Source organism: Pecten maximus, chromosome 16, assembly GCF_902652985.1.
Source record: "Pecten maximus chromosome 16, xPecMax1.1, whole genome shotgun sequence".
Taxonomy (NCBI): Eukaryota; Metazoa; Mollusca; class Bivalvia; order Pectinida; family Pectinidae; genus Pecten; species Pecten maximus.
The window spans coordinates 14,801,050-14,816,682 of NC_047030.1; the positions used below are offsets into that span (position 1 = coordinate 14,801,050).

General features: G+C 32.3%; 2 protein-coding genes across 2 annotated transcripts; both read left to right on the forward strand.

The window, feature by feature from the left end:
* Positions 1-1,943: 1,943 nt before the first annotated feature.
* Positions 1,944-10,966, forward strand: LOC117314831. The gene is made up of 4 exons (XM_033868937.1): positions 1,944-2,827; positions 6,645-6,975; positions 7,561-7,748; positions 8,333-10,966. The coding sequence occupies exons 1-3, from the start codon at positions 2,417-2,419 to the stop codon at positions 7,635-7,637; spliced, it is 819 nt and encodes a 272-aa protein (XP_033724828.1). The 5' UTR covers positions 1,944-2,416; the 3' UTR covers positions 7,638-7,748; positions 8,333-10,966.
* A 1,775-nt stretch (positions 10,967-12,741) lies between these two features.
* LOC117344471 lies at positions 12,742-15,268 on the forward strand. Its single transcript, XM_033907217.1, has 5 exons — positions 12,742-12,850; positions 13,622-13,908; positions 14,128-14,246; positions 14,669-14,782; positions 15,052-15,268. Exons 2-5 carry the CDS (start codon positions 13,632-13,634, stop codon positions 15,241-15,243), a joined length of 702 nt encoding a protein of 233 aa, XP_033763108.1. The 5' UTR covers positions 12,742-12,850; positions 13,622-13,631; the 3' UTR covers positions 15,244-15,268.
* Positions 15,269-15,633: the final 365 nt, after the last annotated feature.

Here is a 15,633-nt window from a genome sequence, read left to right on the forward strand (position 1 = left end):
ATATCAGACTAGTGCCCTAGTTGTGCCTTTTGCTATTGAGGACCTTCCATTTTCGGTATTTTTTCTGTCACCATGGAAACTTGGAAAAATACCAAATTACTGTTTCCTTAATAACTGTTACTTTTGAGCTTGATATATACATGTATTTGGGTTTTCATACCAATAACAAGCCAATAATTGTGAAGTACATGTACAGTATGTATGTCACCACGCAGTTTGTAATAAATACGCCATTTGTAATAATAATTAAAAAATAATAATAATGAAATAGCTCAGCACCAGATGCAAAGTTAATCTTTCCTTTGTACATGTTTATACCTAGTTTTATTATCAAAATATTTATTAATATAATGATATGTGAAAAGTTATTACAAATTGCGTCGAGTTGCGTGGTCACATCAACGCAATTTGTAATTAAAAAAATCGTCGTTTTAATCAAGTAACTCGGAACCAGTTGGTGTTTCTGTAAGCTAACAAGCCTTTGCACGGATGCTCATGCTACCCACTGGCACAACACTGAAAAAAATGTTAAATGATACGATATAGTTGAAAAGAAGACTACATACATCGCCTACAACAGATGATGCGGAACGACCGTCAATATATCGTCCTGATATACCACCTGAAGGTGGACTTTTTATTTATTAATTTAAATAGCCAATGACTGTAAGACTGTTATCAAACTTAAATACATTGTATAAATGTTTGTGTCTATATTTAGTATCCTCCTGATCGGATCATTTTCTATTCCTTATGATGCTAGGAAATGTATATTTGGTGTCCGGATGAAGGGCAGATTGCCTCAAATATATGTATTTTTTCGAGATAACTTAACGACTTCTCTTGATGATATATTTCTATTTAATAGTATCTTAACTATGATAAGCATCACATATTCAACGAAGAATGGTTCGTTCAGTTCTAGAGCCAATCTATCTATACCGTCTTTATAACTTATATATATGGGTCAAAGAAGTAATAATCCGGGTAACACTGGGTCCTTACAAAGGTTTGTCTGCAGGATACAAATTACTTGAGACGTTGATATGGGGCAAAGAAGTAATTCTAACAGTGTGGACATGAAAAATGTCGAATTTTCGAGGCACTCCGCCCCTTTATCAAGACAGGGAATACAAATACAAGAAGATATTTCGGTTTTCATGTTCAGACTGTTAGAATTACTTCTTTGTCCCATATATGTATATATATATGTGTTTGTGTTAGCATATATCTAGACGTGGTAGAATATATATAGAGGGACGGGGCCCTATATTTTAATCCGAAAATTCCAAATGGCTATCTGCCAAACAAACGTGGCACTCAAGCCATAAAGACAGTTGACGGCTATTAGGAACGTTCTACTTTTACAGCAGGTAAGTCATTTTCAATAAGGTGGTGCTTTCCCCTCCAGATATTCGATGTATTATTAGTTTGGTCTTTGTTGATATTTAATTACTGCGTTGAACTATTTTACGTGAATCCTCTGTAGACCAAAAACTTCCGTTAATCGGTTGACCAGGTGGCCGCTGACCAGACCCGCCTTTTGTAAACTCGATTACCTATTCACTATTGTGTATACACAGATGATTTCGAATGTTAAACTCAGAACTAGATGATTTAATTATATAAGCCTTGCAAGACTGTGTGATATAGTCTTTCATGCTTCACAAATATAAAACATGCAAAATTCACGAATATCAATATTTGTATTGTAGAAGACACTTACATATACAGGTTATCTCAAAAGTCTTTTTGTTGGTAATCAAAGCTATGTGAAAATATGTACAAAGATATGTTCTTATTTATTTATTTGTTATGCTAATGCAGTTGAGTATGTTTTCTAATTGATTAATATTAAAACCTCGCCAGTATAATTATTTTTTGGAATTTAAACTTCCTGAGGTATATTTTACGCCTTTGTGTGACACATGTTTGTTTATTATTTCTGTCGGGAGCATATAAACTACAAACAGTTCAGATTGATGATTCCCTCTTTAATTCAATAATTTTCCTTTTGGAAAATTAAAGATTTCTTTATTAAGGAATATCAATTTGAATGGACCAGATTTTGTTTTGATACAGAATTGAGAACTCATTTAAGTGGAAGAAAACTATCAAAATAGAATATAAACCTACTGTGGGGTAAAACTAATTAGTAATTCAACGAAAACACAGAAAACAGTCTGGTTAAAATGAATACCCTTGTTATTCCAATACTATCACAACTAATGAGGTGAATGGAGGGCTGTAATTAGATACAATGGGAAAATAATGAGTCGTAATACGAGTTCTTATTCGAACAGGAAAACCAAGTTATCTGTAGTATTTTTTCTTTACGCTATATGTAATTTACATAAAAATGATCTTGTCATATTGATAATATGATAATTGTCGCAAAATTATTTCAGGAACGAGTATGATGGAATCAGAACAAGGGAGAAGTTTGGTGAGAAGTAAATCAGCCCTGAAGAAAAACAAAAGCAGGTCTGGTAGTCTGTTTGGTTGTACGAAGGGCCAACAGGAAGACTTGTCATTATTAGTCGACTGTCTGGAACGTCAGTTGAGACTGAAATCTTTGGAGGTTGACGAACTAAAGAAGGAGAATAAGGAATGGAAGGATAAATTCATGACAATGGTTGAAAAGATGGGTAACTCGGTGATACTACATGATTGTAATCATGTTATATATGGTGACGGAGGTGTGATTAAAGCTGTGGAAACTCTGGATACTACTAGACTAGACACATACATAGAGACAGTGACGAAAACTCTGAATAAGGCTGCAGAGGACAAGAAAACGTTGGAATTCACAGCACGACGGCTTGAGGTGAGTCTCAAAGTTAATTGTTATAAAACCTACTACCTACGAAACATCCTCTCTCTGGAGATATCTATAGTTAATAGAATTAAAACAAAGTTGTTTTTATTTTAAAAAAAAGGTTTCTGATATGGCTATGCTTTGCCCGCATTAAAATATTTCAAATAAAAAAAAATTCGAAAAGTCTTCGATTGAGTTTTGAGATGACCCCCATATCCAAACTTTAACATTTAAAAAGTTCCATGTCTATTTATAGATTATTGCTATAAATAAATCTCCAAATCTCCAATGTTGATATCTCTAAGGTAAACATATTAAGGCAATATGTATATATATAATTAAACTACAGACTAGATAGTAATGTTGTTGGAAATAGGTCATCTACGCTCTCTGTCATTCAAGCTACCCGATATATATTCACATGCAGAACATTTCAATTACATAGTTTCTCACACTTAACATAATTTCACATTTAAATATTTAATGTAACCGAGAAAATAAATAGAAAGGGAAGTATTTAGAATATTTCAGTCGACACAATGGACGTAACTTTAAAAAAACTTAAATTAGATGATATACATTTCTGTAGCTAGAAAGTGCTAGACAGTATGTATGTGTACAACATATATGATGTTATGATATGAGAATGGAAAATATTCTGTTATATTTGTCTTCCTTGCAATTTTGTTTATGGGGTCTTTCTATTGTTTGACTATATAATGTGTAGTACATGTATAGATATTGACACTGTAAAAAATAATATGTATTTGTTGAGGAGAGGGCTTCCAAAAGTTGACATAACTTGTGTCCAATTCTCTTGCTTAAATTATTGGGAACATAATGAAATATGTTCAAATGGATTTTTTTTTCCAAATTATATCATTGAATTAAATCAAGCTTATATCTGATGTCATCAGTCATAAAGGAATGTGTTGTTAATCTCACACACATTCCATTTGTCATTGATAAGCATGTACATGTATGTCGGATTGTAGGAAAACTATCTTGCTTTACGTTTAATTGTTGATATTATTTATATGATAATATACATTACAGCTTTTATGTGATATATTTTATACATTTTAGGTGATCCATTATATTTTAACTTTTATTTTTTATATCATTACATTGCAATTTTTATGTGATCCATTATATTATAACTTTTATCTGATCATTTTATAGCTTCTATCTGATCATTTTTAGCTTGTATCTGATAAATTTATAATCTTTATTTGATTAATTGTAACTTTTATCTGATCCATTACATTAAAACTTTTATTTAATCCATACATTCATAACAATTATCTGATTCATTACATTATAACTTTTATCTGATCCAATACATTACATCTTTTATCTGATCCATTACATTATAACTTTTTTCTGATCCATCACATTATAACTTTTATCTGATCCATTACATCATAACTTTTATCTGATCCATTATATTATAACCTTTATCTGATCCATTACATTATAACTTGTATCTGATCCATTACATTATAACTTTTATCTGATCCTTTACATTATATCGTTTATCTGATCCATTACATTATAACAATTATCTGATCCATTACATTATAACTTTTTTTCTGATCCATTACATTATAACTTTTATCTGATCCATTACATTATAACTTTTATCTGATCTATTACATTATAACGTTTATCTGATCCATTACATTATAACTTTTATCTGATCCATTACATTATAACTTTTATCTGATCCATTGCATTATAACTTTTATCTGATCCATCACATTATAACTTTTATCTGATCCATCACATTATAACTTTTATCTGATCTTTTACATTATAACTTTTATCTGATCCATTGCATTATAACTTTTATCTGATCTATTACATTATAACTTTTATCTGGTTCATCACATTATAACTTTTATCTGATCCATCACATTATAACTTTTATCTGATCCATTGCATTATAACTTTTATCTGATCTATTACATTATAACTTTTATCTGGTTCATCACATTATAACTTTTATCTGATCCATTACATTATAACTTTTATCTGATCCATCACATTATAAATTTTATCTGATCCATCACATTATAACTTTTATCTGATCCATCACATTATAACTTTTATCTGATCCATTACATTATAACTTTTATCTTATCTTTTACATTATAACTTTTAACTTATCCATCACATTATAACTTTTATCTGATCTTTTACATTATAACTTTTATCTGATCCATTACATTATAACTTTTATCTTATCCATCGCATTATAACTTTTATCTGATCTTTTACATTATAACTTTTATCTTATTCATCACATTATAACTTTTATCTGATCTATTACATTATAACTTTTCTGATCTTTTACAGTATAACTTTTATCTTATCCATCGCATTATAACTTTTATCTGATCTTTTACATTATAACTTTTATCTTATTCATCACATTATAACTTTTATCTGATCTTTTACATTATAACTTTTATCTGATCTTTTACATTATAACTTTTATCTGATCCATCACATTATATCTTTTATCTGATCCATTACATTATAACTTTTATCTGATCCATCACATTATAACTTTTATCTGATCCATCACATTATAACTTTTATCTGATCCAATACATTACATCTTTTATCTGATCCATTACATTATAACTTTTATCTGATCCATCACATTATAACTTTTATCTGATCCATTACATCATAACTTTTATCTGATCCATTATATTATAACCTTTATCTGATCCATTACATTATAACTTTTATCTGATCCATTGCATTATAACTTTTATCTGATCTATTACATTATAACGTTTATCTGATCCATTACATTATAACTTTTATCTGATCCATTATATTATAACTTTTATCTGATCTTTTACATTATAACTTTTATCTGATCTTTTACATTATAACTTTTATCTGATCCATTGCATTATAACTTTTATCTGATCTTTTACATTATAACTTTTATCTGATCTTTTACATTATAACTTTTATCTGATCCATTGCATTATAACTTTTATCTGATCTATTACATTATAACTTTTATCTGGTTCATCACATTATAACTTTTATCTGATCCATCACATTATAACTTTTATCTGATCCATTGCATTATAACTTTTATCTGATCTATTACATTATAACTTTTATCTGATCCATTACATTATAACGTTTATCTGATCCATTACATTATAACTTTTATCTTGTCCATTACATTATAACTTTTATCTGATCTATTACATTGTAACGTTTAATGATCTATTACATTATAACGTTTATCTGATCCATTACATTATAAATTTTATCTGATCCATCACATTATAACTTTTATCTGATCTTTTACATTATAACTTTTATCTTATTCATCACATTATAACTTTTATCTGATCTTTTACATTATAACTTTTATCTGATCTTTTACATTATAACTTTTATCTGATCTTTTACATTATAACTTTTATCTGATCTTTTACATTATAACTTTTAACTTATCCATCACATTATAATTTTTATCTGATCTTTTACATTATAACTTTTAACTTATCCATCACATTATAACTTTGATCTTATCCATAATAACTTTTATTTATGTGATCACATTAACATTACTACGGTGGCTGGGAAGGACATCATCGTTCGAACGCAATAATATTTCGTTCCCAAGTGCAATAATATTTTTGATATGATGTCCGTTCCAAGCCACCGTAAATAGGTATATAATTTTCGCGGATATATTTCGATGTAAACTTTCAAACTTGTACAGAATATAATGATTCCTGATGGTAATGTATGTTACGATTACACAATACTTTTTTGATTTTTTTAGGAAGCCTTTGACAACGTGGAAAACAAGATGAACGTGATGGAATCTCACTTTAGTGATATGAATGCAACACTGACGCGAGACTTTAACAAGGTCGCCAAAAAATTGACGCAACACAACTTGGATATTGCTGATCAATTTAGCAATTTGAGAATGATATTCCAGAGAGTTCAAAGTAGCAGAACGAACGAGACATGGGGAGGGGACGAAACCAGGAAACTCGAAACTGGAATCAGTTCCATACGCGACATGGGAGGCCTAAGAGCTGATTTGACTGCCTCTACACTTCCGCTTCCTGCCAGAAAGCTAAACAATATGCTCACCGAGAAATATGGTAAATTTTATTTACAAGACCTGTATATAAAGATCGTGTAGAATTTCTGCCAAAACCATGGTAAATATTATTTCAAGACCTGTATAGAATTTCTACAAGACCACGGTAAATAATATTTCAAGACCTGTATACATGTATAACGATCGTGTAGAATTTCTGCCAAGACCATGCGGCAAAAGTACACTAGCGTTCAATACACTGAAATCGTAACTTAAAATCAATAACATATATACAATTAACACAAGGGAGTTTTCATCCGAGAATTCATCTCGCATTTATATAAATAGTCAAACTTAAATACTTCAAAAACTGATAGCTCGAATGCAATGCTTAGCTCAAAATAATCAGTTCCGACAGTTATTTCGAACATTCTGCATATCTAGAAAGTTCCTCATTACCCAACTGGTTTCCAGATGACGAAGTTCGGCTTGAAAGAAATGAAAATAAATATTCTTTATTACAATTTTCTAGTTACGCCATCAAACCATTCGACAGCAAGACTAATTACAGACCACACCTACATATCCATCCAGTGTAAGGCCTAGTTTCATTTATAATTTGAGCATTATGTGGTTTATTACAAAGGAACAATACCAGTCCAGTTGGAAAAGCTTCTCACCTCCAGCTCCAAGGGCTACTACGAGTCCCTCCGACAGCTTTGAAAACACTGTGGCGCGGTGGCTTGTAGGCTGGGTTCATAGTAGTTCAGACAACACGGCAGATGTCCTACGGAGGGAATTGAACAATCTTGACAGGCAGGTCAGCGTTGTCAGGTATGTATACGGATGTTTTTCCGTGAGAAATTCTACTAAAGGATTGTAAAACAAAGATTTTAAGCACTTTTCAATACAAATTGGAAGCTAGAAAGTAGAGACAATAGAACTAAAATGCATCATGTAGCTGTTTCGTCCATCTAGGACTCGTCAGTGATACCAATAAGGGCCTAATGTGTTGATACTGTAATAGCCGACGGAGAAAACTCGCGATAAGTCGAAAGAAATTTTTAGATCGGGATGGAGAGGCGCATTAACCCGGTTAATTTGATAAATTTCTAAGCTTTCAATGTTGGATTTCTAAAGAACTACCTGTATTTATTCTGAACCTAGAAGCGAGATTTGCTCAAGCGAATCGTCAATATTAAGATGTCAGAATAATGGAATCTCTGGTAGGCATGGTGTTCTGTTTAAATGCTGATTCACATTCTTCTACCTACCTTATTTCTGTGTTAACTTCCATAATAATTATGGCGGTAATTTCTTCGTTTTCTTCTTTACAAATTGAATAAATTCACCCAGAACAACAAGAATATATTTCGACAAGATTGTATTTATAGTTGATATTTTCATTTCCATTTTAGCGACAGCGAGGACTGAAAATACAGTTATCTTCAAGAATAGGACAAGTCTCACCCTGCTGAGTTTTACTTCTCTCCCAGGGTTTTGTGTATGGTGATTAACATGTCATGTCATCCCATATCATATTAACATCTATCGTCAAAAGACAACATGTCTCGGTAATCAGAACACACGTAGGGAATGAAAGAGAACGGAGTACAAGATGAGAAAGAGGTACCATGTGTAAGGAGATATTAATTTCTAGGGCACTCCACTCTGGCGTTTCCAAAAGGATGCGTGGAAATAATTTAAGCATAAAACCCCCAATACTTGTCAGTGTTATATGTCTTACGAAAGGAAAGTTGGTCACAATGCGGACATTTGATTTAGATTGTTATTACAGTGACAATCTAATCGATATAAGATTATTCTTGCTCCCAAAATATCCTCTGCGATACGCTGCAAAATCGCAGAGGAGCGGAATTTATAAGTTTTATAAAATTGAAGACGGGTTCATTTAATCTGCTTGTTCGCTACGACGGTTGTCCATTTTAACCGATTGAGTGACAAATAAAGAAAATACTCTGATATCAGCAGACGACCACCGTTTCAATGTCACGTCATTAAATTGACAGTTTTTACAACCACAACACAGCAATACGCCTGGCATCGCTCAGGGAAAGAAACATACCCCACTCCTTTTTTTATCGATTCCAAACTATACTACAATTATCAAGTGTAACATTTGGTTTACCGTTTTCCTCTTTTCAGACATGTTCTTGGTTTAAGCGACTGTAATGTTTAACATCGTCTCCATTTGAGTCAATTTCCCTGGTAAAATACAGGAAAAATCATTAATCCTTATGTAGGCATGGGAGATGAGGAAATGCTACCCTCGGAGTTTGGGTTTGAAATTTCTTCAGTTCTGACCTCGCGAGTAGAATTGACCTTTCTCAATTCTTTAAGATATATGAAAGACACAGCCTCTGTCTCAGGAATAACGTACTAGCTCAGTCAATGTTGTTTACGTTTGTTTCGTATGTGTTTATAATGGTGTTGAATGTTATTTAACTATTTTCTAGTCTCTAACAATGTTTTATACTCTTGACAATCCTGGACTGAATTCTGTCTCCTACGCAATCTGAAACAATTTTGGAATTAAGTTCGTACTTTGCCAACCTCGTACGACGTTGCTTTTCATGACGTTATCTGTAATTGGCTAAATCGTAACTTTCACCCCCTACATTCTATGTTCTCTTGACACAAACATATCTTTCAACAATATGTAAGCATTGTTTTAGGAAACAATAGTGAGTCGATTATACATTGTTTCATATAAGCAAAGCATAAGAAATTTACCTGTGTTTTACACCGCACATTTCCAAAATGCAGATACAATAAGTATTTGGTTTAAATTGGTCATTTATAACTCTGATCTCCTGTGTTTTATAATACGTGTAGCTGTCTCGCGGGAATTTTATGATTATACTGTATATAACTTTGCCATTTAGGGGTTATATTAAATTGTTTTAATGACAACGTTTATTTTTCTAGTACACGGCTTTGTTTATTTTTAAATCGTATCCTCACACAAATTTATCTTTCATATTTCTGTTAGCATAGAAGCATACAACGTAGAAGTAGTCTTTTCTGTGCAATCGGTAATTATGTTTTTGAGGTGATGCCGTGTTTTGTGTTGTGAGAATACATGTAATATTATTAATTAAGAGAGAGTGTGGTGATTGTTATATATAAAAAAGGATGTAGTATTTTTGTTAGTAAGTAGAGACTTTGCTCGAAGACATTTTTGTAAGTGGATTATTTTTATGTACATTGTAGTATTTTTAATGGAGTATTTACCTGTTGTGATTTTAATTAGTAGATTATTTGAAGGAAGCGCTCTATCAGTAGATACTGCGTATTTTTTTTTTCTTTTTTTATAGTGGATGACCTATATGTATGATTTAAAGGAGCATTCCTTTGTTCGGACATCAGAAACATACACAATTTCTATTGATGAAATTTATGTCCGAACGATGATTATACGAGTGTCTGTGCCTACATGTAATAAAATTAACGCCGAAATGTACAAGAAAAAGGCGTATCGTATACAAATTATACAAATACTGTATGTATTTGTGGTAATTAGTGATACTTCGGGTCGAATTAAGAATTTTCAGGACTTAATGCTCGAAGAACTTTAGGTTATCTTGAGAGTAAATTTACATTATCAGTGTAAAGATTATAACTTTTACTACTTGGAAAAAATACAAATTTCCCAGGACGTTCAATTTTGACGACCTAAACTTTATTCAAACGAAGGAATGCCCCTTTAACTGGTAGTCGATATTTGTAAGAAGTAATTTTTAATTAGCAGATTATTTGTATGTAATGGTCTGTTATTAGATAATTAGTGTGTGTGGTTTGTAACTATATGATTTAGATGTAGCAATTTGTTTGTAGATAACTTGTAAATGTTAATAGATATTTTTAGGTTATTTTTATGATGTGCTTTGTTAGTAGATAAATATTTGTAATGATTTACTGTTTATCATTTCAGTAGAGACTTTGTGGCTTGGTTTATCAGGAAGTTGATAGTTACATGTTTTTTAACAGCTTTACTTACATCTTCAAATTAAAGTGCTAACCTTTGTCAAGTGTTGTCTCTTGTTTTCTTATTTATAACATCTTGGTACCGATAATATTTTCTTTAGTTTTTGAACATACTTTTATACGTATAAACACTGAAAGAAAAACCTGGCACATAGTGAAGAGGGGCAAAAACTACTACTTTCTATGAAAACATCATAGTTAGATTTGTAGCTGGCATGTGCAATACGCCGTTGTGCACCTAAGGGAAGGGGGGGGGGGGGGGGGGGGGGGGGGGTATATTTGCTTTGAAAACATCTCAATGAGACTGAATCGCGCCAATGGTATGTGCATATATATCAAAATGAAATTCATTATTTTTTGTTATTAGAGGTATCGTTTTAGATAAAACTTGGCGAACATATTTCAGCAGATAATAAATTTGACACATTTCTCGAGTGGTTCCAAAGGTGACCGCATGTTTCGGTAAATGAAGCCTCCACACGGAAAGGTGTAACATCAGGAATTCCTCATTAGGGCCGCTACAGGTTTTGATGCTCCGGTCATATTTGATACGAACAGGTGTTTTTATGGGTACATTGCGGACACATGTACTGTAACAGGACAAATTGGGGAATGTGATTTTGATTTAAACACATTTATTGTCAAACTTACAACAAAAGATTAGGCACAAGTTATAACAACTTATCTACGACTTCTCCCAATATACATTTATATATAGAAGTTATACAATGGAACATGCAGATTTCTACAATAATACAATATGTGTAAATATCAAAATGTGTTAATGGATTTAATAAAAGTTTACACATATCTAGAGACATCTGAATAAAGATGCGGGTTTTCAAACAATATTATTTCCAAATTGAATTCAACATTTTAAGTTTTGAATAAGAGCATCCCTTTCATTTATCAAAAAAAGTAGTGAAAGACATTTTCACAAAATATTCATCTTACGAACTCGGACCCCAATATATATAATAGATGGGGATGACTGTTAATCTGATTTTAACGCGGAAAGTACAAAAAATGTAACGAAGGTTTGATCACACTGCTTAAAACATTCCAGCTATGAAGAGAAGAAAGTAAAAAAGAAGAGTTGGTAAGAGAGTCTAATTTGTGGAATCGTGTAGTTATTCGAAACAAAAATAGAACATACACCTCTGATATAACAGAGTTTTCTACTGCCCAAGCAAATGTACATCGTTGTAGTGATAATTTAGAAGTACAATTTTCTCTGGGTTGAATAATTTTGTCAATACACATAAGAATACAGTTAACCTGAACATTTCATGTACGTTTATACCGGCAAAAACAGGATCTAAAAAGGAAAGTTCCAAAACCGTAATTGTTTTCCCTTGTGAATTCCAGTATTGTTTTGCAACTTCTACTTAAACGAAAATAATGAGATACCGTACACTCAATTCATTCACAAGCAGTTTTCGACCAACAATATACATACACAACACAGATAGGCATATTAACGTGTCATAACGATCAACCAGAAAGACGGATACCATATAAGGGCATAGTCGCGAGTATTCGGCGTAATTACCTCCCCTTCTGACCTCTGACATAAAGGACTTTTTACTCCTGCACATTCCTCTTTCCGGCGAAACAGGATTTGGAGATTCTGTTAAATTATTTTTTTATCTTTTGCATAACAAATATTTCATCTGTTCTATTTATGGAATTTCATATTTCACTTCTATATAAAACATATTTCTAGTAATTATTTTATTTCTTTAACTGCAAGCAAGGGAGACATTACGAACTATGTTTTGTTTGGACTATTTTGGTCATTGTTAATTATGACGTCAACATTGACGACCAGATCAAGTTGTTACTGGCGGGAGTTCTGGTTCGGAGCTCCCGAGAAAATCTTCATAAAAACGTAAAATCACGCGTAAAACCAAGAAAACGTGGAAAATGTGAGTACATAACTTAGTATTAGATTTATTCATCATGTGAATTTAAGTCAAAACGTTTTATGTTGACCTAATGATCAATGAATTCAGAAGTCTGATGTCAACTCCGGCCATGATTACAAGCATGCTGCAAAACAGCAGGACGGAAGTGTTGATGCTTAAATGATAATTTTACCTATAAGATTCTAACAACGCTTTAGCTTTCTCTAATCAACAATACATTTTAATGTATTTTCTGATAATATAATATGTATGATCTGTTTTGCTACGTAGCTTTATAGTTTCATCTAGCTCTGTCACACAGGACATGCAACAATGTTGTCATTACATGTCTAACCTATAACGTTTCTATTATAATCACAGTGCACTTTAGTCAATACCCTTCCCATGAAACACTTACATGTGCCTGTGTGCCGTTCTTTCAAATCTACGGATTTCCTATGCCCTACTAAAAACCTGCGTCTACCTCCATTACTACAGCAATATATGCCATCCAAATAGATTCAATATGCATCAAAAATAAATAATATATAAAGCACCACCAGCTATAGTCCGAATTTTCTGACAATCTAAAAATCGGATCTTACTACGTAGCTTGAAAGGCGATATTAACATCAGAACCCTTCGGATTACACCAGCTATAACACAACGCAAAACAAAGAAAAAGCTAGAGATTAGCAAACCCTAATTAATAATGCAAAAAAACAACAATGAAAACTGTTCAATATTGTTTTGATTTATTATTTAATCACTTTATCATTATGGCTTTTACAGATCTACCAAGATGGTTATGAACCATGGTCATGGATATCACCGATCTGACCAAGAGTCAGTTTCGGATGGTAAAATCAACGAAGGAAATCGTAGATCCCAACTGCCACCTCTTCAAGAGCCAAGGACAAGCCTGAGGTCCTACCCTACTGCAGAAGCAGGGAGGAGAATTATCTTTCCCACCGCACAAGACAACAGGAAGCAGTTCCCTCATACAGAGGCCAAGAGCTCCACTCAGGGAGCAGGATTACTGCCAAAAGTACAGGGTACAAACAGAGGCACCAGCAAATGTGAGCATACTATCAAACTATGACTTTAATGGCATTATTAAATTCATTAATAATAAGCATGATGAAAAAGAATGCTGCAAAGAAATTCCAGGTATTCAATTGTGTGAAAGTAAAATTGTTAAGTTTGTAACTCTTTCAGAATACATATTGTTGAATTTTATTATCAAAAGTGATTTTTCACAATAATATTAAATGATGGAATACCATCCTGATATTCAGTCAAGGGATATGTTCCTGGCCTGACTGTCAGAGATGCAGAACGTCAGCCAATCAAGGAAGAGCTCTCCTACCTGGACAAGGCAATGGGCAAACCCACAAACCTCTTCCCTGATGTCAAGGTAAAGTAACATTTACAATTATTTAATGATGAAACATTTGACAAGTCTATGACATTGAATCATTTGATACTGTCTGTATGTTAACATTTCGTGACATCATACTGAACAAACATCAGCATTATGACTTGTACATGTGTGTTAGTTAATATCTTAAATGTTAATTTGTACACTTGATCCTGTTGCAAAATTTCAAAATTCAAACACAAAAACCAGAAAACCCCCAATTTTTTTTTTGCAAGCACATCCCAAAATATACCCATGATAACTTAAACTCAAATTTCAAATACCTGGAAACACAACTCTACAGGTATGCAAGAGTGTTAGTATTGATGTACCATTACATGATTATTTCCAGTACTATATTGATTTAGATACTTAAATACATGTAATGTGTTTTATATTACTTGTTTTGGTATCTCTAGGATGGACATGGAATTGCTGCTCGTCATATGCAGAAGATCAAAATGAAGCCAATGGGATTGCTTACTTTTGAAGTCCTAGAACATCAGGCCCAGCAAGAGAACCTCTACAATGACGTATGTTAATCAATATTCTTTGTTTTGATTAAATGTATTTCAACAAACCTACTGGGAATACTGACATTATAACTCAAAATTGCTAAAATGAGGGCAAAATATTGAAAATAATGATAAATGTAGACATGATTATTTTGATACAATCAAATTTGCAATACTTATTTATCAGAAATAAGACATCCTTACAGTAAGTCTGAGCTTGCTATGTAATCTTTGATTTCAGCAATAAATCATTAATGTATATTCTAATAAAGACATTGTATTTACAGCTAACCCGTAAACCTAAGCAGTCACCCCGTCTTACCACTCAGCCCAAGGTGTCTCCTCGTTCCCATGATAACAAATTGCACACCCCACCAAAAGGCGAGACCCGAGTAAGCGGGCAGAAGCTTCCTTCCCTTGGAGGAGGACGGCCTGGCACAAGCAAGGGTCGCAGGGGTGTCTCAAAGCATGGCTACTGAATCGCATACCTATACTGACCACAAAGGAGACAACTCTACTAATTTGAATTTATAAAATATTGTATTGTGCATTCATTTAAAATCAAAAATCAAGTTAAAAGAACTTTTTCGGTGTAAATATTAATATTATACATGTTTTTAGTCAGAACTTTCAGATAATGTTAAGAAAATAGGTTGAATAGGAAGATATTTTAGGAATTTTATATGTTTATACTTTTTTCACTATTTTTGTGCTAAATTCCATCCAGAAAATCTTGGAAACCTGTTTAACATTTAGTCTCCTTATGTGGAATGTTACCCAGATCACCATTTCATTCTGTGTAGTGTATGTGTTAGTTTACCTGTTTTTATTGGCTTTATCTGTACATGGCTCATGAGATTGGATCAATG

What these genes read in the sequence shown, in the direction of transcription:
- LOC117314831 (XM_033868937.1), top strand. Translation starts at nt 2,417, where the DNA reads ATGATGGAATCAGAACAAGGGAGAAGTTTGGTGAGAAGTAAATCAGCC. An exon ending in TCACAGCACGACGGCTTGAG is followed by an intron (nt 2,828 to 6,644) that starts GTGAGTCTCAAA and finishes TGATTTTTTTAG; the next exon opens with GAAGCCTTTGACAACGTGGA. An exon ending in TATGCTCACCGAGAAATATG is followed by an intron (nt 6,976 to 7,560) that starts GTAAATTTTATT and finishes TTTATTACAAAG; the next exon opens with GAACAATACCAGTCCAGTTG.
- LOC117344471 (XM_033907217.1), top strand. Translation starts at nt 13,632, where the DNA reads ATGGTTATGAACCATGGTCATGGATATCACCGATCTGACCAAGAGTCA. An exon ending in AAACAGAGGCACCAGCAAAT is followed by an intron (nt 13,909 to 14,127) that starts GTGAGCATACTA and finishes CCTGATATTCAG; the next exon opens with TCAAGGGATATGTTCCTGGC. An exon ending in AAGAGAACCTCTACAATGAC is followed by an intron (nt 14,783 to 15,051) that starts GTATGTTAATCA and finishes TTGTATTTACAG; the next exon opens with CTAACCCGTAAACCTAAGCA.